Raw genomic sequence first — 21163 nt, 5'->3', positions numbered from 1 at the left:
AGCCTCCTATCTTGTCCTGTGACTAAAAATGCCTAACCTCCTGGGAATGCAGCCCAGCAGGTCGCAGCCTCATTTTACCCAGCCCTGTTCAAGATGGAGTCGCTCTGGTTCAAACGCCTCTGACAGGAACACATGAAGATGAGTGAGAACCATTGCTGTGTTCTAGACATAGTGATGTAGTTAGACTTTGCGTCCCCACCAAATCTCATCTTAAATTGTAATCCCCATAGTCCTCATGTGTCAAGGGAGAGACCAGGTGGAGGTCATTGAATCATGCGGGCAGTTTTCCCCATGCTGTTCTCGTGATAGTGAGTGAGTCGTCACGAGAGCTGATGATTTTATAAGTTGCTCTTCTCCCCTTTGATCAGCACTTCTCCTTCCTGCTGCCTTGTGAGAAAGATGCCTTGCTTCCCCTACGCCTTCTGCCATGATTGTAAGTTTCCTGAGGCCTCCCCCGCCATGCTGAACTGTGAGTCAATTAAACCTCTTTTTTTTATAAATTACCGAATCTCGGGTAGTTCTTTTTGTTTTTTGTGTGTTTTTTGAGATGGAGCCTCACTCTGTTGCCCAGGCTGGAGTGTAGTGGCATCATCTCGGTTCACTGCAACTTCCGCCTCCCCGGTTCAAGTGATTCTCCTGCCTCAGCCTCCCAAGTAGCTGGAATTACAGGTATGCGCCACCACGCCTGGCTAATTTTTGTGTTTTTAGTAGTGATGGGATTTCACCATGTTGGCCAGGCTGGTCTTGAACTCCTGACCTCAGGTGATCCGCCCACCTCAGCCTCCCAAAGTGCTGGGATTACAGGTGTGGACCACTGCGCCTGACCTCAGACAGTTCTTTTCAAAGCGGTATGAAAATGAACACACATGGCCGTGCAGTGTAGAAAGCACATCTACTACCTCTTCCTCCTGGATTGTCACCACATCCCTGAGAGGACCCAGAAGAGGAATCTGTTGTTTGCACAGGAGAAAAAGGAAAGCTACAGTTTGGTTGACATTTGTGGAGTACCTGTTATTTGTTAGGCACTTAGGTTTACCTCTGCGACAGGACAGAACTACAAGTGGCCCTGGCATCTGAGTCAATCCCTAGATCCACTGTCTGTCGAGTGGGGCTGGGTTCCCACATGAGTAGCAGCCAGAACAGGTCCCTCCAAGGCCACGGTCCTGTGGGAGCTCAGACCCTTTTAACTAGGGTTGGAGCCTGGCGCCCTCTGGCGGCAATAGCTGCAACCTCTCCCTGCCAAACCCAAGGCCAGCCTGAGACCAGTCACCAGTTCACACCCTTGTTTTGCAAGCAGAAAACCTCCGTCCAGAGAAAGGCCCGGGCTTGCTGAGACAGAGCGACTTTCATATTTGCCTTGCGGAATGTAAGTTGTCTGGTGAAGCAATATTGCTCTTCTTGTTAACAAAAATCAAAATTGGGAGGGTTAAGGCAGAACACTGATGTTTGCTGAGCCTTCCTTTATTCTCCCTATCTTGAGATGGGTGTGATGAGCTCATTTTACAGAGAGGAAAAGTGAAGCTTTTCCTTCTGTAGAGAGATTAAATCAATTACTTTCCCAGGCTCACACAGCCAGCCAATGGCAGAGCCAGGATTTGGTCCCAGTTCTGTCTGACTCTAACCCCACCCTGCCAGATCCCTGGAGTTTCACCTCCAGTTCCCTGTTCCCCAACAGTCCCCCCACCCCCCAACTTCTTGGTGTACTAATCTGGGACAGCAGAACATCAGCAGTCATAAGTCCTTAGCTCCGTACTCCGTGTCACCGTGTCATTCAGACACAGCCAGTTACCACTCCTTGGCCTAAGCTGGGGAAGGAGACTGGGGGTTGGGAGGTGCTGGGCAGGGGAGATTCAGGGGCTTCTGGTGGGGATGGATTAGTGGGGTTGAGAATCTAAGCCAGAATTTGGGACCTCGGTAGCTATGAGATCTTGAGCAAGCATCTCTACCTCTGTGAGCCTCAGGTTTCTCAGCCAAAAAGTGGGAAATTCTACCAATACTTTGTCTGACTGGCTGTGTGGTTTGGTGCCAGCGATTTGACATCTCTGAGCAGATTTCAGATCCTGAATCTGTAAAATAGGTTGTTGTGGGGATTTAGTGAGGTGACTGAACTGGAAGCACTTTGGAAAATGTGGGGCTTTACAAATGATGCTGGTTTTTAGCACTTTCCTGGAATGGGGGCTCTGAGATGGGGAGGGAAATGGCTACGGGAAACTGGCACCCCCTCAACCTTTCCCCTGAACCCAAGCACATGAGTTCTCATTCTGCATCCTATGCACCCACCAAATGGGTTTCTCCAAGCTTGGTACCCCACTCCTTTCCACCTTGCCTGAGGACCTGAGGCGCCTTCCCTCTTCCCACCTTGTTCTAGTTGCAAGCTTCAGAGGATGGCCTGAGTTTCCATTCTTCATCCTGGAGGCTCTAGCTGCAGCCTCAATCTTCCAGCTGCAGCTTCAATCTTCTGCCCAGAGGGAATATGTTGGATGATTTGGGTTGATCCTTGGGAGGCAGGAGAGCTAGTTCCAAGGCCTGTGACCAAAACCTTTCAGTCACTCTGAAGTTCCGGAACCCCATCTTTCTTGAACCAAGCCTGCTCTGGTGCCCAAAGGGAAGGAGTGTCAGGGATGGGGGCCCACAGGAGACTTTTCCTGTGGTCCAGTTTTTTCTGTTATGCTGCTGGTCTGGCACCCACAGCACTGCCCTGTCCTCCTCCTGTCTCTGGCCTCAGATACTGACAATATCGGGAGACAGTTGGAGGAGGGGCGAGGGCTGTGGAGCGAGAGAAGCTGACAGGAGGCGGGGACTCTGGGGGGCTGAGGGCTATAAAGCGGCCCAGCTGAGGGCAGGGGCCCATCCGGCCTGAGGCAGGTGCTTGTTTGGTCTAGTACCCATTTACTCTGGACTCCAGGTAAGCGGGCTCAGCCTGCCTGGGGCTCTGGGGGCCTCCCCCAGGCTGGGGCCTCGGATGGAGAGGAGTTGGTGCTTCGCAGGGCCAGGGGCCTTGGGAGGCCTAAGGTCCTGCTTGGGTCTTGCTTTCTGCATCTGGACAGACCTGTCACGCTAGAAGACAGCACGTATATGTGCACACTCGTGTGCATGGCCATGAACTGGAATGTGTGACTGTGACCTTGTGAGTGACAGGGGTCCCTGTGTGAGTGCCTTTGCCGGTCTGTGCAGGACGACATGGGCAATAGCATCTTCTCCAGGACCCATATCTGTGTCTCTATTGCAGGTTGGAGGGCCAGACCCACAAGGTCATGGATTTCTGTCCTTGGCTTCCCGAGTTCATTCTGTGTCCCCCACCCTGTGGGTGACCTGGCATGGCCTTATTCCCACTAGCTGCTGCCTCCTTGGAGCCATGAGGCCCTGGATGTCATGAGTCCCATGTGTCCAGGACTCATGTCCCCATTTTCTCTGCTATGCTTTTCTAACTTGCAAGGCGCTGGCTTGCTGGGCTGCTCACAGGACAGGCTGTCCGCACCTTCAGAGCAGTGTCTAGGAGGTGGAGTGGTCAGCTTGGAGTGGCCCTTTGCTCTGCCCCCTTGTCCCCAGGCTTGGAGAAATGGATGATGGGCTAAGAGGCTGGGTAGATGGACCCTGCTTCCTGGGCATGGGAAATCTGCAGCCCGGGCTCTCCACCTCCCCTCTGCTTGCTCCTCAGATGGCTGCCACACGCCTCTGCCTTTCCCTGCTGCTCCTGTCCACCTGTGTGGCTCTGTTACTACAGCCACTGCTGGGTGCCCAGGGAGCCCCGCTGGAGCCAGTGTACCCAGGGGACAATGCCACGCCAGAGCAGATGGCCCAGTATGCGGCTGATCTCCGTAGATACATCAACATGCTGACCAGACCTAGGTGTGTGCCACAGTCGGGGAGAGAGATCCAGCCCCTGGGACCCTGAGCCCACTCCACATTCCTGGCCACACCCTATCCCCAGCCCCAGCCCCTTCCAGGCCTGCTCTTGGGAAAACAGGGCATCTGTGCTGAACAGGCCTAGGCCAATGTGCCCTGGGAGACATGGTGCCTACAGGCAGATATGAAACGGGTGGGCTGGCACCTGGGCACAGTGCTTGCCCCTGCTGCCTCTTCCCTCCCAGGTATGGGAAAAGACACAAAGAGGACACGCTGGCCTTCTCGGAGTGGGGGTCCCCGCATGCTGCTGCCCCCAGGTGAGTTTGACTCCCTGCCCTGTCTGTCCAACTCCCTGGGGCTGAAATAGGGGTGGTGGGACCGAATCAGAGTTTGGAAAGGTGTAGTGGGGGGTGGAAGAGGGAGAACAGGAGCCCAGAGCCAGCCTGAGGCCTCCTGAGGACACGAGGCCTGCCGCCTACACTGCCATGTTCTGCCCTGTCCTCACAGGGAGCTCAGCCCGCTGGACTTGTAATGCTACCTTCTGTCTCCTACGACTCCATGAGCAGTGCCAGCCCAGCTCTCCCTTCTGCACCCTTGGCTCTGGCCAAAGCTTGCTCCCTGCTCCCGCACAGGCTCAATAAAGCAAGTCAAAGCCACAGCCTGTCCTGTGTCTCTGCGGACCCCTGGTGGGGGCAGCAGGAAGCGCCAAATGCATGGGAGAGAAAGAGGAGGGCAGGGCAGTGGAAAAGGGGATCATCCAGAACCTTGGTGGGGTCATCAGAGTCGCTCAGCTCATCCTCTCCCTTTCACAGAGGGACAAGTGGTGGCCAGAGGAAGGCAGGGACTCCACTGAGCAGATGGTCCTGCATGGTCCTTCGGCAAGTCTATGAACTGGTAGTCTTGAATCTTCCCAGTTCAGCACCCATAGATCTTCCCGACATGGCCCGATGACAGCCCTTCCCCAAGTGCGCCCCTCACCAGTGCCTTACTGCAGCCTAGGCAGCAGAAGCACCAAAAATTATACTAAAGCATCCTTGGCATGGGGGCAGGCGCACAGCCCAGCCTGGAAGAACGATTCTGGTGCTACAGCAGTCTTGGCTGCATCCAGGGCCCTGAGCTGCCATCCAGAAGTTTGGAGAGAATGGGCTGCCCCGCGAGGTAGTGAAGTCCTGGGCACAGGAGGTATTCAAGCTGCTGTGGAAGGGGAGGAGGCTAGATTAACTGAGAGTTCCAGCCAATTGAATCGAATCTGTAGATTGCACACTCCAGCCCTGTGAGGGCGAGGACCTGGATCCTGCCCCAGGGAGGACTGCCCAGAGTCCCAGAGCACCCATCTCTTCCTGGCCCTTCTCAGGCACCCTGAATAGGTGGGGACAGCGCGCGCATGCATGCGTGTGTACATGTGTGTGTGTAAAGGGGAGAAGTGAGGGAACTAGATGTGTCCGGTTCCTAGAATGGCTTCTCCTGCCTCCCCCACACGCTTGGCCTGAAGGGATGGGGTTATGGGTTTGGAGGATGAGGGGTCCGCTTTTCTGGGCTTAGCACCTTGCACAGAAATGGAAATAGCACCACAATTGTGTTTCTCCTCAAGTCCTACTCCATCTGGTGTGTGCAAATGACCTGGAAGTAGAACCAGATCCTAAAAGACAAAGAACTTCTAGAGGATGCAGCTGCTTGGCTCAGATTAATTTTTTGTTTTTGGAGATAGGGTCTTGCTCTGTCACCCAGGCTGGAGTATAGTGGCATGATCACAGCTCACCATAGCCCTGACCTCCTGGCCTCAAGCGATCCTTCTGTCTCAGCCTCCCAAGTAGCTGGAACTATAGGCACATGCCATCACACCTAGCTAATTTTATTTTTGTAGAGACAGGGTCTTGCTATGTTGCCCAGTGTGGTCTCAAACTCCTGGGTTCAAGCGATCTGCTCACCTCGGCCTCCCAAAATGCTGGGATTGCAGGTGTGAGCCACTGTGCCCGGCCTCTGGTTGATTCTTAAATATAAGGGATGTCTGGATAGAGAGAGGGTTTTGCAAGAGAACGGTTTGGGTCTGGGAGAGGGAGTCTGAAGTCCCAGCATTTTCTCTGGCAGCTTAAGGGGATGGGTGGTGAATGGGGAGAGGAGTGGATACTTCTTAGGGCCAGGGGTTCACACCCTGGAGACATACCTGGATGTGAGGGTAGGATCAGGGCAGGGGGCTCTTCCCCCACCAGGTCTCTCTGATGGCCATGGGAGCCCCCAGAAGAGAGAGCCACCCTCACACCCAGCTTCTCAGGGACAGGCCCTGGCCAGGCTCCACCCTTTCTCCTGCTCTGAAGTCCAGGAGGCGAAGGCGGCCCCCTATACTCTGCATGCTGAGGGGCAAAGGCACCTCTTCTTGTTACTGTGCCAACTCTGACAGCCCAAACTGGGCTGTTTGGTAGAAACTTGAGCCAGGTGGGAGTTGGGGTGTGTCTAGCTGAAGCCCCTCCTTTGAGGTTTCTTCTCTCACCTCTGCTCTCCCTCCGGGTTAGAGCCCCCACACTGGTGCCATCTGTGCAGGACTACCGGGGCAGTAAGTGTGTTCTCCAGGACCTGCATCTGTGTCTCTACCACGGGGTGGAGGGCCAGACCCACAAGGCCATGTATGGGTGACGTGGAGGAAGGTGGATGGGTTACCAGAGGAGGACCCCCAACAGCTGAGGTCTTTTTCTCCCACAGCAGAAACTCCAGAGTCCCCCTTCCCCTCCAATGGACTGGTCCCTCCCTGACCCCAGGCCCACAGAAGTCACTGAAGCAACAGAAATTTGTCTTTATTGTTTCCACTGAGGGGATGAGGAGAGGTTGAGGCCCCTCTCAATATAAAGGGGTTGGTGGGAGAGAGGCGTCTGGAGGCCAAGGCCCAGCCTGGAGAACGAAGCTCCCCCGCCTGGGCGCTGTGTCTCCCCGAATGCCCGCCCCCAGGAGCTTCCTCTCTCTATCACCCAAGCTTCCCCCAGTCCCGAGGCCCCTGGCTCGGTGCCAAGCGTCCAGGCTGTCCTACCTGGGGCCCCGGGAGGAGGTCGGTGGTCGGGGTTCCGAGGTATTCAGCCACTGGGGGTTCGTGGTGGTCCATGGAGGGTATTTCGTGCCTTTCGATGGGGAGGCGTTCGTGGCGTTCGCAGTTTTCTTGTGGTTTTTAGATTTCTTCGGGCTGGGAACAAGTCTTTGCAGTCATGAGGCTGCTCCCCGAGCCCAGCTCGGGCTGCGATGTGCGTGGGGGTGCCTGGTGGGGTCCGTGTCCCCCCCTCCGCGCCCCCCCCACCCCTCAGCCTCCCGCTTTCCTCCCTACCTCACGCCCTCCGCCGGCCCACCTGCTGTTGAAGAGCTTCCCTATGTACTTCTTGAAGGAGCCTAAGTTCAGCCAACTGGCGGCCCTGGACTGTGGCACTTGCAACTCCTCGCCCAGGGCACCCTCGGGCTGCAGCAGCAGCAACACAAGGCCCACTATGGCCAGAGCGAATACGCAACGCAGAGCCGGCGTCTGGAGGGGGCGGGGCAGACAGAGCCGCGGGCGGTCAGGTGATGCGGGGACTGGGGAGCTTGCAGGTGTGCCGCGCGGTGGGCAGGCTGGGGTGCAGGGGTGCTCAGACCGAAGGACGTGTCTATTTCTGGGACACACACCAGTGCACAGACGCCATAAGGAACATCCTGGTGCCCGGAGCAATGATGCACACCTGGACATGCCCTGTGATGCAGGCAGAGCATCTAGGTGCTGTGGCTCACGCCTGGAATCCCAGCACTTTGGGAAGCCGAGGCGGGCGGATCACCTGAGGTCAGGAGTTCAAGACCAGCCTGGCCAACATGGCGAAATCCTGTCTTTACTAAAAATGCAAAAATTAGCCAGGCGTGGTGGTGGGCGCCTGTAATCCCAGCTACTCGGGGGGCTGAGGCAGGAGAATTGCTGAAACCCGGGAGGTGGAGGTTTTAGTGAGCTGAGATTAGGCCACTGTACTCCAGTCTGCCCAACAGAGCCAGACTTCCTCTAAAAAAAAAACACACAAAAAAAAAACCCAGAAAAGAAAAAGAAAAAAAAAAATGAACGGGGAGACACACCCTAAGGTGGACACATGAGGATGGCATAAAGCCATTGGTCAGCTCCCTATCCTCACCGACCTCTCTCACACAAACTCCTTGCTTGTCCCCCTCTTTTCTCCCTGCTGTTCCTGCAAAATGACAGTCACTCTGTTCTCTGCCTGGAAGACTCTTCCTCCAGACATCCTCATGGGCCAGCTCTGTCTCCCCTTGTAAGCATTAGCTCAAAATCCACCTTTTAAATGGGTCCTGCCCTGCACACTTATTTAAAATTGCAACCCAGTCGGGCGCAGTGGGATTACATGCCTGTAATCCCAGCACTTTGGGAGGCCAAGGTGGGAGGACTGCTTGAGCCCATGAGTTCGAGACTAGCTTGGGCAAAAGACAGACAGCCTGTCTCTACAATTTTATTTATTTATTACAAAAAAGTAAATAAATAACATAATATTGCAACCCAACCCCTCATCTTTCTGTATCTTTTTCTTGCTTTATTTTTGCACTGTTTTTTCTTTTCTTTTCTTTTTTTTTTTTTTTTTTTTTAAGACAAGGCCTCCTTTTGCTTTCCAGGCTGGAATACAGTGTCGGGATCATAGCTCACTACAGCATCAAACTCCTGGGCTCAGGCCATCCTTTTGCTTTGGCCTCCCAAGTAGCTGGGTCTACAGGTGCATACAATCATGCCCAGCTAAATTTTAATTTTTTGTAGAGATGGAGTCTTGCTATGTAGCTCAGGCTGATCTCAAACTCCTGGCCTCATGAGATCCTCCCGCCTCACCTCCCAGAGTTCTGGGATTACAGGTATGAGCTGCCACATCCGGCCTGCACTTTCTAACTTACTATATTCTGTACTGACTATATTTGTTGTCTGAGTCCCTTCCCAGCAGCATATCCTCCCTCAATGTAAGCATCATTAATTACAGCTGGGCTCTTCGCCTATTTTGTCTATTGATGGATTACAAGCACCTAGAACAGTGCCTGGCACTTAGTAGATACTCAATAGTACATATTAAATGAATGACTAACAGTTACACAGAGGAAAGCCAGTCTGAGGATTCACACACCCAATGCACAGAGAATTTTGTGCCTGCAACACACAATGATTCACAGACTATGGTGCCCATAAACATGATGCACACCCCCAGAGCTCCTAAGCCCCTCAGCCCTCTTTTAACCAGGAACTCCCCTCATCACCATCACCCCAAGCAGGAATAAGAAGCCGTAGTAGCTATCCTGGCCCTCAGAATGGCAGACGAGGCTGCCTTGGCCTATCTCCTTCATGCCCTTAGTGGGCCTGAGGAGGGGCCCTTGGTGCCAGGCCCCATCCCCAAGCTCCTAGAGAATACAGCTGATGCGGGCCCAGACTTGGCCACCAGACATTACCATGGTGCTGGGCAGTTGCAGAGGAGCTCAGCAGAGCGTCACTGGCCCGGACCTGAGGCCCTTTATATTCCTAAGCATCCATGCCCCCTTTTCCTCTGAGGCTCCACTCCCAGCATAGTCTTCTTTTCCTCCCTGTGTCATGACCTGAAAGTCCAGAACAGAGAGAAGGTGGGGGTGGAAGCACATGGGCTACCAGCTGTTCTGACCAGGTCACAGTCCCTGCCGGGGGCCCAGAAGTGTGGGTGGCAGAGGCAGGGAGGCCTGGGGTGTCAGGTAACTTTTTGCTCTGGGGTTGAGAGGGGACTGTGCTTTTCCCAGGGGTTACTGTCAGAGTTTGGAAGGGGGTTATTCTGAGACCAGATACCCCTCCCCATCTGGCTAGATCCAAGGTACCTTTGCCTCCTTCCCCTGCAGGGCTGCTTTGGGGTCCCAGCATCCCTATTCCCTGCCCCTAGGCCTGCTGCCATGGGGAGGGGGTGGAGTTGCAGTTTCTGGTTTCAGGATTGCAGGCCCCGCTGCACAGCCTGGAGATTTTCTCAGCCTGCCTGACCATTTTGGAGCCCCTGAGGCATGACCTGCTGAGCCTTCTGGAGGGCGGTGGGTCTTGGCTGCTTGGATAATGGGCTTAGGCCTTGGCTGCCTCAGGCCACAGAGCCTCAGCTGTGTGGCCTGTCAGGAACCCTCTACCTCCTCAATATTGCTGCTTTTCTGGGGCAAGTTGTAAAATGTGTGCCAATTCTTCGTGCCTACCCCAACCCCAGAAGGGGCACAGTAGGAAGAGCAGGGACTTCTGGATGAGAATCCTGACTTCACTCCCTCCTGACTGTGTGACCTTGATTAGGGGACATTATCTCCCCTGAGCCTCCACATCCTCATCTGTGAAATGGAGCTGGTTGCATCCTGGCATAGGACTGTTGTGAAGATGGAGTTGGGTGATGTAGCTTAGCCTCTGGGCAGCTCCCGGCACATGCTAGGTGATTAACAGGCGTGAGCCCCTCCACTCATAGAAGAACCCCCTCCAACCTTTTTTTTTTGGAGATGGAGTCTTACCCTATTGCCCAGACTGGAGTGCAATAGTGCGATCTCGGCTCACTGCAGCCCCTGCCACGCAGGTTCAAGCGATTCTCCTGCCTCAGCCTCCTGAGTAGCTGGGATTACAGGTGCCTGCCACCGTGCCCTACTAATTTTTGTATTTTTAGTAGAGATGGGATTTCACCATCTTGGCCAGGCTGGTCTTGAACTCCTGACCTCGTGATCCACCCACCTCGGCCTCCCAAAGTGCTGGGATTACAGGTGTGAGCCACCATACCTGGCCCTAAAAGAACCCCTTCCTCCCATCTCTACTTGTCCCAAGAGTGTCTCATCTTCTGGCCTCTTCTTATTAAAACTTGCCCTTGGCCAGGCATGGTGGCTCATGCCTGTAATTCCAGCACTTTGGGAGGCTGAGGTGGGAGGATCACTTGAACCCAAAAGTTTGAGTATGCCTGTGGTCCCAGGTATTGGGGAGGCTGAGGTGGGAGGATTGCTTGATCCTGGGAAATTTAGGCTGCAGTGAGCCAGGATTGTGCCACTGCACTCCAGCCTGGGTGACAGAGCAAGACCCTGTCTGAAAACAACAGCAAACAAATATACAAACCAACCCTGCTCTGAGTGGGGGTGAGAAATTCAATGTCAATGTCACTGAAGTTTATGGGATGACTCAGTAGCCAAGTGAGACCAGGACTGCATTTCTATGGAGGCAAGAATCCCTAGAAAAAGAAATGAGAGTCCCGTGATAAATTTCCATAGTACAGGTGGGAGGAGATATCTGGGGATCAGTGTACCCTAAATACCAGCACACAGGCTATTCCTTATCCCCATTAGTCACAGCCCAGTGCTGAAGAGCTCAAGAGCTCCCCTCCCCCAAGAGCTCAAACCATGTGTCCCTTGCAGCCTTGGCTGCCCATACAAACCCAGACTCTTCTGCAGGCACTGGAGGCTCTCAGGCCCTAGCTCTTCCAGACTCCCTTACTCATTCCAGGAACTGTAGAGGGATACGGGGAGGGAGGAAAGGGGGAAGAGAGGAAAGGAAGCAGCTCAGAGGCTGCCTGCTGCTCTCTGAGGGCAGGAGGTGGCAGCCCTGCAATGGGCAGGATGAGTGAATGTGGCTTGAGGACACAGCTCCGGGTGGGTCTCCCTGTCAACTGCCTCTTAAACTCTGACTGCAAGTTCCCACTTAAATGGAACTTCCAAATTCACTGTGGAGTATGTGCCCAAATTCCCAGAGTGCAGCAGGCCAGGGGCTATGGCCTCCACTTTTCAGAGAAGAACACTGATGCAAAGAGAAGCTACTCAGACACCTGGTGCCGGCACAGCTGGGGCTAAACTCGCCATTTTGACTCCAAGTCAGTGTGTGACCATTTGGACCAGCCTATTTCTGAGGCCCCTGAGATAAGCCCCATGGGCTTCCTGTGAGGCATGATGGTTCTCAAATATCATTATCTGCTACCCACTGTGGAATGGACCCAATGACAGAGTGACCTTGAGTCTCCTGGCTGACTTGCCCCAGACTGACCATCCCACCCACTCCGGGACCACTGCTCTCCTCTCTGCTGGGTGTGGCCCAAAGCTGGCCTCCCACCGGCTCACTACTTCCTACCTGCCCTCCAGTGCATCTGGGTGCTGGTGACGTCCCATAAGAGACACAGAGAGAGGCCATTAGCTCGGATGCTGACCGTGGAGAGCAGCTGGCCTAGGAGGGGCATGGCTGCCCTGTACAGCATCACTGCATTTTTTTTTTTAGTGTCCCATCAAAGCCCTTTCTCCTTGGTGACCTGTGTTCTCCCTTCTAGACTGCATGCTTCCTGAGGGCAGCTGAGGTCTTGTTCAGCTCTGAACCTCCAGCATCTAGCACAGTGCCTGGCTCACTGTGGGCCTCCATGGATGCTTAGTGGGTGGGTGGAAGTGGGAGGGAGGCAGGAAGAAGGGAGAGAGGTAAAACGAGAGTGGAAGGGAGGGAGGGACTGATGGATCAATGGATGTGATGAACAAAGGGACAGATAAAGGAGCGAACAAATGCATGGCCTGGCTCATGTCGTCGGGCCTGGAACCAGCTGCTGCCTGTCCTCATGTCTTCATGTGCCTTGTTTTGCGTGTGTGTGTGAAGAAGCAGAGGAAGGTAACTGGGGGACCCCCATCTCATCTGTGGGCTCCTCCAGGAATGGGCTGTCTCCTTCTCTCTTGGATCTTTCTTGCTCCTCTCCTCCCCTAAACCTGAGGCTGGGCCACACCTGGTCTTCAACTGTCTCTCATTAACTCCCAGGACTCTTCTCATTTGGAACTGTGCTAGGGTAGCAAGGGCAGTGTGGTCTGGGCACAGGTGCCAGGGGAGAGGAAAAGGCGGCCTCTCCCAGCCTCCTTCTCCCAGAAGCCTTCTTCCCCCGCCCCCACCAGCCCTCCTCCTCCCATAGCCCACCTCCCCACCTTACTTGAGCAGGCCCGTCCTGCCCTCCAAGCTGTAGTTCCAGCGCTCCTGCCGGAACTGGAACTGGCACTCCAGGCTGAGGTGCACGGCGTCCCACAGGGTCTCAGCCAGGCTAGGCTTCCTCCCACAGAGTTACTTCTGCCGCCAGGACAACTTCAGCAGGTCACACTGCTTCAGGTGGGCCCTGCCCTGTGCTGGGGCCGCCGCAGTGCCCAGTCCTGGGAAGGGCATCAGGACCTCCCGCCTGGTCAGGCAGGAGAGGGCGAGAGGAGGGAGACGGGTGAGCCTTGGGGATGGTGGTGAGGGGCAGGTGAAGGGAATGGGGCCTCCTTGGGTGCCCCCAGTGTGGGTGGAATATACGTCATTCCAGGGCCCACCCCAAAAGAAGTAACCTTGTTCTGGGACATCCTGGCCTCATAGCCAGGGTAAAAGAGCTAAGGTAGGCTGGGTGTGGTGGCTCACGCCTGTAATCCCAGCACTTTGGGAGGCCAAGGCAGGATGATTGCTTGAGTCCAGGAGTTTGAGACCAGCCTAGACAACATAGCGAAACCCCATCTCTACTAAAAATACAAAAATTAGCCAGGCATGGTGGCACAAACCTGTAGTCCCAGCTACTTGGGAGGCTGAGGCAGGAGGATAGTTTGAGCCCAGGAGGTGGAGGCTGCAGCGAGCAGAGATTATGTGGCTGAACTCTAGCCTAAGCAACCGAGTGAAACCCTGTCTCAAAAAAAAAAAAAAAAAAAAAAAAAAAATCAAAGGTAGAACCAGGCAACGGCTCCTTTTGTTTGTTTGTTTGTTCATTTGAAACGGACTCTTGCTCTGTTGCCAGGCTGGAGTTCAGTGGCTCGATCTCCACTAACTGCAACCTCTGCCTCCACTTGAACCTTAGGTTCAAGTGATTCTCCTCCCTCAGTCTCCTGAGTAGCTGGGACTACAGGTGCGTGCCACCACGCCTGGTTAATTTTTGTATTTTTAGTAGAGATGGGATTTCACCATGTTGGCCAGGATGGTCTCAATCTGACCTTGTCATCCACCTGCCTTGGCCTCCCAAATTGCTGGGATTACAGGTGTGAGCCACCGTGCCTGGCTGCAGTAGCTCTTAAGGTGCCACATCCTGCTTAGATGTGGCACTTATGTTGCTGATGTGTCACTGGTCAAGGTAAGTCCTGTGGTCAAGCCAGGAGTGGTCAGAGAAGCCCACGTTCCTCTGAGCCAAGGGCACAGCTCTCCTGTTTGGAGCCACCTGCCTTAATCAGGACATCTGACTGGATGCCACGCCCTCTCTGTATGCCCCAGAAGTTAGAAGCCTCACTGGAGGGTATGTGGCCTGGCCAGGCCCCAGGTGCCCTCAGAAATCACCCATAGATTCCACACTCATCAGGTGCAGTCAGCCCACCATGGAGCATATCTCCGAAACCTCCGAGCAGAGACAGATGCTATCGGGCTCCCCCTGGCCAGCCTGGCCCTGGGCTCCTCTCCCAGACAGGGTGAGGGCAGGGACCCGTTAATCATTAATCTGGGGGCAAATGGGTAATTTTCTAGTCCACCAGGTCTACACCCAAACCCCTCCCTGCAGCCTGGCAGGAAGCCCTCAGAGCCTTCGCAGGTCCAGAGCAGAACTGGATGTCAACTGTAGCTGAAGAGGCCACGCCTTGACTGGCTTCCAGTGTGGAGGACAGCTTGGGGGCTGCAGCTACCTTGCCCTCAAATGTCTTCCTCCTCACACTGAGGGCTGGTGTGAACGGTGACTTCTGCTCACACAATTCCTGTGTTTCAGAAATTGGACCTCCCTGGTGGCAGCTGATTGACAGAGGGGAGAACAAGCAGGGAGTGATGGAAATTTTGGCCAATGAAGCTTTATATCCTTCAAGACCTGCCTCAAATGCCGTTTTAAGAATAATAGCTATGATTGTTATATCATCATAGCTACATTATATGTCATATGATATGATATATAACACATTATTATTATTACTACTTGTTTTTGAGACAGAGCCTCACTGTGTGGTCCAGGCTGGAGTGCAGTGTCACGATCTCTGCTCACTGTAACCTCTGCCTCCCAGGTTCAAGCAATTCTTCTGCCTCAGCCTCCTGAGTAGCTGGGACTACAGGTGCGGGCCACCATGCCTGGCTAATATTTGTATTTTTAGTAGAGACAGGGTTTCACCATGTTGGCCAGGCTGGTCTCGAACTCCTGACCTCAAGTGTCCACCCACCTCAGCCTCCCAGAGTGTTGGGATTATAGGTGTGAGCCACCACGCCCAGCTCAAGCTGTGTTCTTGTCTGGGACTCCCCTATAGTATAGAGTAGAGGCTCAAAGTTGGTTTGTCTAACTAAAGGCGTCATCCTTGATTATGACCTCTGACATCTAGAGAGTGCCAGAATTCCCTAGGCTGCACTTGGTCAGGAACATGCACCCTAGTGTTTCAATCTCCAAACATTAACATTTTGCCTAACAACCAAACTATTCAGATTCAGGTTCCTTTAGTAATGCCTATTTCCTCCCCCCGCCCCACACAGCAAGCGGGCTGTACGCTTCATTCTCGTTAGCAGGACTAAACATCTCTGCTACACTTGGTACCAGGCTAGCCGGTTGGAGGACCCCTAATTTTCTGCCTCCTAATTCTAACAGTTGACCCATGTGTACTCACCTTCATATCCTGCTTTATCTCCCAAAGGCTGAACTCCGTTGTTCAGGCAACCACCCAGAAACACATGAATACTATCATTCTCCTCCACCAAGTCCAGTATCCGCACCTCAAGGAAAACAGCTCTGAAGTGGAATGCCCACTGCTTCGAAACCCAAATGCTGAGTACAGCGCCCCTATTCAGAAGGAAGCAGCCAATCAGCAACACCCCTCTTCCTTTTATATTAAAGTAAAAGGCAAAAATGTTAGTCCAAACTGTACCATGTTGTAAGCTCCCTGCTATTTTGCAGACCTCGCTCAAAGTGAAACATTTCACAGAGGTTCAGGCGGTGAGAAACATCCTACCTAACCACCTGACCACAGGGCAGACAAAGCCCAACTAAAGAAACATCCCTGGCCTGGCACGGCGGCTCACACCTGTAATCCCAGCATTGCCGGAGGCTAAGGCGGGCAGATCACTTGAGGTCAGGAGTTCGAGATCAGCCTGGCCAACATGGCGAAACCCCATCTCTACTGAAAACACAAAAATTAGCTGGGTATGGTGGTGCGCGCCTGTAATCCCAGCTACTCAGGAGGCTGAGGTAGGAGAATCGCTTGGACCTGGGAGGTGGAGGTTGCAGTGGGCCGAGATCACGCCACTGCACTCCAGCCTGGGTGACAGAGTGAGACTCCATCTCAAAAAAAAAAAAAAAAAAAAAAAGAAACATCCTTGTCATATCTTGCTGGACAAAGATCCAAGGAACACCATGATGACATCCTGCTGGAACAAGGGCCAGAACCACCTCATGATGGGAACATCTCATCGGTGTCCTGCCAGGCAGCAAGCCCTACTGCCCAGACCCCTCTGCCCCTTACCTATCCATTGCCCCAGCCTGTAAGTAGTGGTGGGCTCTGGCATTAAGCTAGTCTCCCACTTCTGTAGGGTTTATGCTGGACGTAAAACCTGCATTTGCTGTTGAGCTGACCTCTTTCTGTGTGTGTGTCTTTCTTTAACCCTTGCTTTTTCTTCAAAACCTAACAACAGTAACATATGGTACAGGTTTGTAGCCTAGGAGTCCTAGGCCATCCCATATAGCCTAGGTGTGCTGTAGGCTACACCACCTAGGTTTGTGTAAGTATACGCTATGATGTTAGCACAATGGTAAAATCACCTAATGACACTTTTCTCAAGCTCCTCACATGGCAGGCAACGCATAGCTGCATATGAAAGCTCTTAAATAGGGATTAAGTTTCTAAATTAATCTCAAAAGAAAACAATCGTTATTTACTACATATGAAATGTTCTTTTTTTTTTTTTTAAAAAAAAGGAGCAAAAGTGTTTCATTTCAGTGATAACTTAATCTGGAGCTAGAGTGTTTTATTTAACTTTCACCCCAAAGTTGCAAAGTGTTTTATTTTGAAGGTTTTCCCTGTAAAATAACTATTTTAATTCAATTTAAATAAAACCCACCAAGAAAACCTCAAGCTTTAAGAAGTCTCGCTTCCTGTGAAATGTGAGAGGAAGTCAGCACTGATTTCAGGAATCTGATTATAACAATAGATCCATCCCTAAATGAAGTGAATCTTGGAATCCCTTCCACTTTAAAACCATCACTGTGCACCCTGTGCCTCTGCTAGGCACTGGAATAAGATGAAGCACCTTCTTGGAGTTTACATGCTGATAATTGTGCCAGACAGTAATAAAATAGGTAAGAATGGCTGTGGGGGAAGTCAGCTGTGTTCTAATTACAGTCGCATTTCAGGACATTATTTAACATGTTGACTTTAACAGCCTAAGCCTCTCCTCCATGTGTGCACACAGGGTAGATCTCTGAAGGGTGGCGCTGTAACTTCTAGGGTAATGGCTGTGTTGAGTCAAGGCAGGATGACAGTTCAGCCTCCTCCCAGGCTAGTGCAAAGGGCTCTTCACTCGGATTAAAGCCTTCTCTCCCAGACTGAATTGTCCACCCCCAACACCCCTCCTACAGAAAATGTGGAGTCCTGGCTTGTTCCCTGGCAGCCCTACCTAGTAGGGTGGTGAATTCATTATCAAACATGCAAAACATGCAACCAGAGATAACGAAAGTTTAGCGAAAACAGCAACATTTTGGAATAAATGACTGTAATGTGCGTGGTGCCTGCCACCCGAACTGGCGCCCGTTTTGCAGGTCAGTTGCTCTCCCTGGAAGGAAGAGTATTCTCGGATTTCACCTTGGAGGAGGAAGAGTTCAGGCTGCCAGAGCCGGACTAGCACTTCTGAAGATCCTGAGGGGAGGTCCTGTGACTTCCTTGGGAAGCTCAGCCTCGACCCCACCCCACCCCACCCCACCCCACCCCACCACCACAGGCTGCTGGAGTCCTGGGACCACCCAGGTCTTCGGCCCAAATCCTTCCTCGCTAAGGGAAGGGGAGGGGTGTTCCGGTGGGGCCAGGGTGGGAAGGGGACGTTGGGCGGGATTGTGATGTAAGATCGCCCTGGTGACATGGACAGATCTGGACCGAGCCTAGTAAAGGTGGCGTAAATAAAGGTGTCATAAAGGATGGGGCGGGGCGCGCGTTTGTCAGGTTTGTCTCAGGGCTGCCAGAAAGGCTCCCGCTCAGTGCAGGAGTGTCATGTCCCAGCTGCGTTTCTGGGGCCCATGGCCCCTCTTCACATGGCAACTATTGTGGCTACTAGTCAAGGAGGCTTAGCCTCTGGAGTGGATCAAGGACCTCTAACCCCCTGCAGCCGACTGAGCCCTGGTCTTCCGGCTCATCCTATCTCCCATGGGAATCTCCCCATGCACTTACTCCCCTGGCAGAACCGGGGGCTTTGATTACCTGGGGCCCTCTGCTTCCTCGCAGATGTCAGCCCCACCCCAGAAATTGACTGAGAATTTGGTTCGGTTCCTGGACATGGATTCAGCTGGAGAGCTGCCCCGCCCCCCAGCCAGAGCAGTTCTTGGCTGCACACCAGAATCTAAATGATAGACAGACTGGACAAGAAAGACTCCCAAAGGTGGTTCCAATGCTCAGCATCCAATGTCACCCAGCGTTACAGTTGAACCTTTGGACCTGTGACTTACCATCACTCCAGAACCCACTATGGAGGTGGTTCCAATGCTGGACTGGGATCAGAACCAGACCCTAGTTCAGCCTCCTCACCTCAAAAGTAAGGTTCAAACTGCAGATCTAGATCAGGCTGCAGATCATCAGGCAGATGAAATACTTGCTCCACCTCTAGACAGTAAGGATTCAAAAGCAGACAAGTTTATTGTTTCTCCCAAGAACACGAAGAAAGATCTAGCTCAGCGTCAGAAGCTTGCTAACATTGTTGGAACTCCACACCGATTTATATCAAAACCTCAGCAGAATGAATATTCACTTTTGGATATACTGTATCCCGGCTGCCTGCCCAGAAATCTGGGTGAACCCAGATGAGCCTCCAGGACTCCCTGAGCAAGTTGGACTTTGTCAATTCCATCTAGAACCCAAAACTCAAACTGCAGAGACCCTTGAAGACATCCAGTCCTCTTCACTCCATCAAGAAGCCCCAGCGAAGATTCCATGGCTCTCTGAGGAGGTAGAACCTTCTGTAACCCATCAGGAGGCCCCAGCTCTGCCTTCACAGTCGCTTCAGGGGGTCCACTCTTCTTCAACAGAGCAGGAGACCCCAGCACAGCAGCAACCTGCCTCTGAAGAGACTGTAGCTCCGCCATTGATACATCATGAGGTAAATGTTCCATTGAAAAGTTAGAGTGAAACTCAGCACTCATGCTTGCCCAGTGTCACAGTGAAACCTGTGGATGTGGAGCTTGTGGTAACTCCAGAGCCAGGTAAGGAACTTACATCAAGCCAGGAACAGGCCGCTGCTCAGCCTCCAGAGCACCCCGAGGAGGTGGACTTTTCCTCAACCCAATTAGAGGCCCTAGCTCAGACACTAGAGTACCCTGAGGAGACGAAACCCTCTGTAACCCAGCAAGGGACCCCAGCTGAGCCTCCAGGTCCTCCTGTAGAGGCTGAACCTTCCCCCAGTGAGCAGAAGCAGCCAGCTCAGCCTTCTGAGTTTCCTGGGGGGGTTGAACCTTCTCAGACCCAGCAGGAGGCCCCAGCTCAGCCTCCAGAGTCCTCTATGGAGAGTCTAGCTCAAACTCTACTGAATCATGAGGTATACTTCAACCTCCAGGTGAGGATCAAGCTCATTATAACTTCCCCAACATTACAGTTAAACCTGCAGATATGGAGGTTACCATAACTTCAGAGCCTACCAAGGAGGCAGAATCTACCGAATCCCAGCAGGAGGCCCCAACTCAGCCTCCAGAAAAGGTGAAACCTTCTGCAAGCCAACAGGAGGCCGCAACTGGGCCTCCAGGTCCTCCTATGGACTGTGAACTTTCCCCCAGTGAGCAGGAGCAGCCAGCTCAGCCTTCTGAGTCTTCTGGGGAGGTTGAATCTTCTCCAGCCCAGCAGGAGGCCCCAGCTCAGCCCTCAGAACATCATGAAGTCACAGTTTCACCTCCAGGTCACCATCAAGCTCAGCATTCAGATTTGCCCAATGTCACTGTGAAGCCTCCAGATGTGCAGCTCACCATAGCAACAGAGCCTAGTGCAGAGGTGGAAACTTCTCCAGTCCACCAGGAGGCTACAGCTCAGCTCTCAGGGCCAGGTAATGATGTAGAACCTCCCACCATCCAGTACGGGGGCCCACCTCTGCTTCCAGAGTCATTGGAAGAGGCTGGACCTTCAGCAATTCAACAGGAGACTTCAGTTCAATCTTCAGAACCTATTAATAATGAGAACCCCTCTCCAACCCAGCAGAAGGCTGCAGTTGAGCATCCACAGACCCCTGAGGAGGTTGAGTCTTCTCTAATCCAGCAAGAGGCCCCAGCTCAGACTCCAGAGCTCCCTAATGTAGTTGTAGCTCAACCTCCAGAGCATCAGGAGGTAACAGTTTCCCCTCTAAATTGTGATCAAGTTCGACCTCCAACATTTCACAATGTCACTGTTAAACCTGTGGATCACGTGGTTACCATGACTCCAGATTTCACTAATCAGGTTGCAATGTTAACCCAACAGGGGGCTCCAGCTCAGCCCTTAATGTCCCCTGAGCAGTTTCAACATTTGAAACACCAGCAAGAGATTATAATTCAGCAGCTAAATAACCCTGAAAATGATGAACTTAGTTCAATCCATCAAGAGCCCACAACTCAGCCTCCAACTCAGCTCTCCTCAGACTTTGAAAGTTCATTGAATGATGAGATGATATTTTCACCTCTAAATCTATCTTCAATATTCAGAAGTAATTCAACTTTGCCTAATACCACTGTTAAAAATGTGGATATGGAGCTTACCCTACTTACAGCAGTCACTATGGAGGTTGAACCTTCTCCAGTCCAGCAGGACAACCCTCCTATTCCTATTGAAGAGGCTGACTTTTCTCTAGCCCAGCCTGACCTCCCTTCCCCACCTCTGCATTCCCCTGAAAAGACTGAATCTCCAGTCCAGCAAGAGGCCACAGCTCAGACTTCAGATTTCCCTAAGGAGGTAGAGCCTTCTCCAGTCCAGCAAGAGTTCCCAGCTGAGCCACCAGAGCCCCCTAAGGAGGCTGAACCATCTGCAACCCAGCAGGAAGCCTCAGGTCATCCCACAAAGTGCACTGAAGAGATCAGTCCTCCACTGCAATGGGAGATAGCAGCTCAGCCATCAGAGCCACCTGAGACGGTCGAGCTATCTCCAGTCCTACAGCAGGCCCCAACTCGGCTTTTAGAGCCACCTAAAGAGGTAGAATCCTCTCCAGTCTAGCAGGCAATCTATGCTC

General features: G+C 52.9%; 3 protein-coding genes across 8 annotated transcripts; 2 read left to right on the top strand and 1 right to left on the bottom strand.

Annotated features, from left to right (window-relative positions):
• The first annotated feature begins 1178 nt into the window (after positions 1 to 1178).
• Positions 1179 to 15845, top strand: LOC105469399 (pancreatic polypeptide). 4 transcript variants are annotated; one of them, XM_071083224.1, is made up of 4 exons: positions 1179 to 1366; positions 3659 to 3849; positions 4092 to 4163; positions 15418 to 15845. In XM_071083224.1, exons 2-4 carry the CDS (start codon positions 3659 to 3661, stop codon positions 15656 to 15658), a joined length of 504 nt encoding a protein of 167 aa, XP_070939325.1. In that variant the 5' UTR covers positions 1179 to 1366; the 3' UTR covers positions 15659 to 15845. The 4 variants fall into 4 exon arrangements, with proteins under 4 accessions (XP_070939325.1, XP_070939327.1, XP_011718646.1 ...); XM_071083226.1 differs by lacking the exon at positions 15418 to 15845 and adding an exon at positions 4354 to 4502 and having other exon boundaries at positions 1237 to 1366; XM_011720344.2 differs by lacking the exons at positions 1179 to 1366; positions 15418 to 15845 and adding exons at positions 2850 to 2905; positions 4354 to 4502.
• On the bottom strand, positions 6621 to 17667 carry LOC105469387 (uncharacterized). 2 transcript variants are annotated; one of them, XM_071083227.1, is made up of 9 exons: positions 17578 to 17667; positions 15391 to 15563; positions 13339 to 13456; positions 12739 to 12983; positions 11229 to 11299; positions 10917 to 11024; positions 9277 to 9420; positions 7176 to 7345; positions 6621 to 7015 (listed from the first exon to the last, which is right to left on the bottom strand). In XM_071083227.1, the coding sequence occupies exons 7-9, from the start codon at positions 9277 to 9279 to the stop codon at positions 6862 to 6864; spliced, it is 327 nt and encodes a 108-aa protein (XP_070939328.1). In that variant the 5' UTR covers positions 9280 to 9420; positions 10917 to 11024; positions 11229 to 11299; positions 12739 to 12983; positions 13339 to 13456; positions 15391 to 15563; positions 17578 to 17667; the 3' UTR covers positions 6621 to 6861. The 2 variants fall into 2 exon arrangements, with proteins under 2 accessions (XP_070939328.1, XP_070939329.1); XM_071083228.1 differs by lacking the exon at positions 13339 to 13456.
• Positions 17668 to 17927: 260 nt separating this feature from the next.
• On the top strand, positions 17928 to 21147 carry LOC105469624 (leucine-rich repeat-containing protein 37A3-like). Of its 2 annotated transcripts, none has more exons than XM_024788910.2 (2): positions 17928 to 19078; positions 19571 to 21147. In XM_024788910.2, the coding sequence occupies exon 2, from the start codon at positions 19585 to 19587 to the stop codon at positions 21145 to 21147; it is 1563 nt and encodes a 520-aa protein (XP_024644678.2). In that variant the 5' UTR covers positions 17928 to 19078; positions 19571 to 19584. The 2 variants fall into 2 exon arrangements, with proteins under 2 accessions (XP_024644678.2, XP_024644677.2); XM_024788909.2 differs by having other exon boundaries at positions 17928 to 19181.
• Positions 21148 to 21163: the final 16 nt, after the last annotated feature.

Source organism: Macaca nemestrina, chromosome 17 (genome assembly GCF_043159975.1).
Source record: "Macaca nemestrina isolate mMacNem1 chromosome 17, mMacNem.hap1, whole genome shotgun sequence".
NCBI lineage: Eukaryota > Metazoa > Chordata > Mammalia > Primates > Cercopithecidae > Macaca > Macaca nemestrina.
Note: the sequence above shows the minus strand (reverse complement) of the source record. Positions and strands in the feature narration are given on the sequence as shown.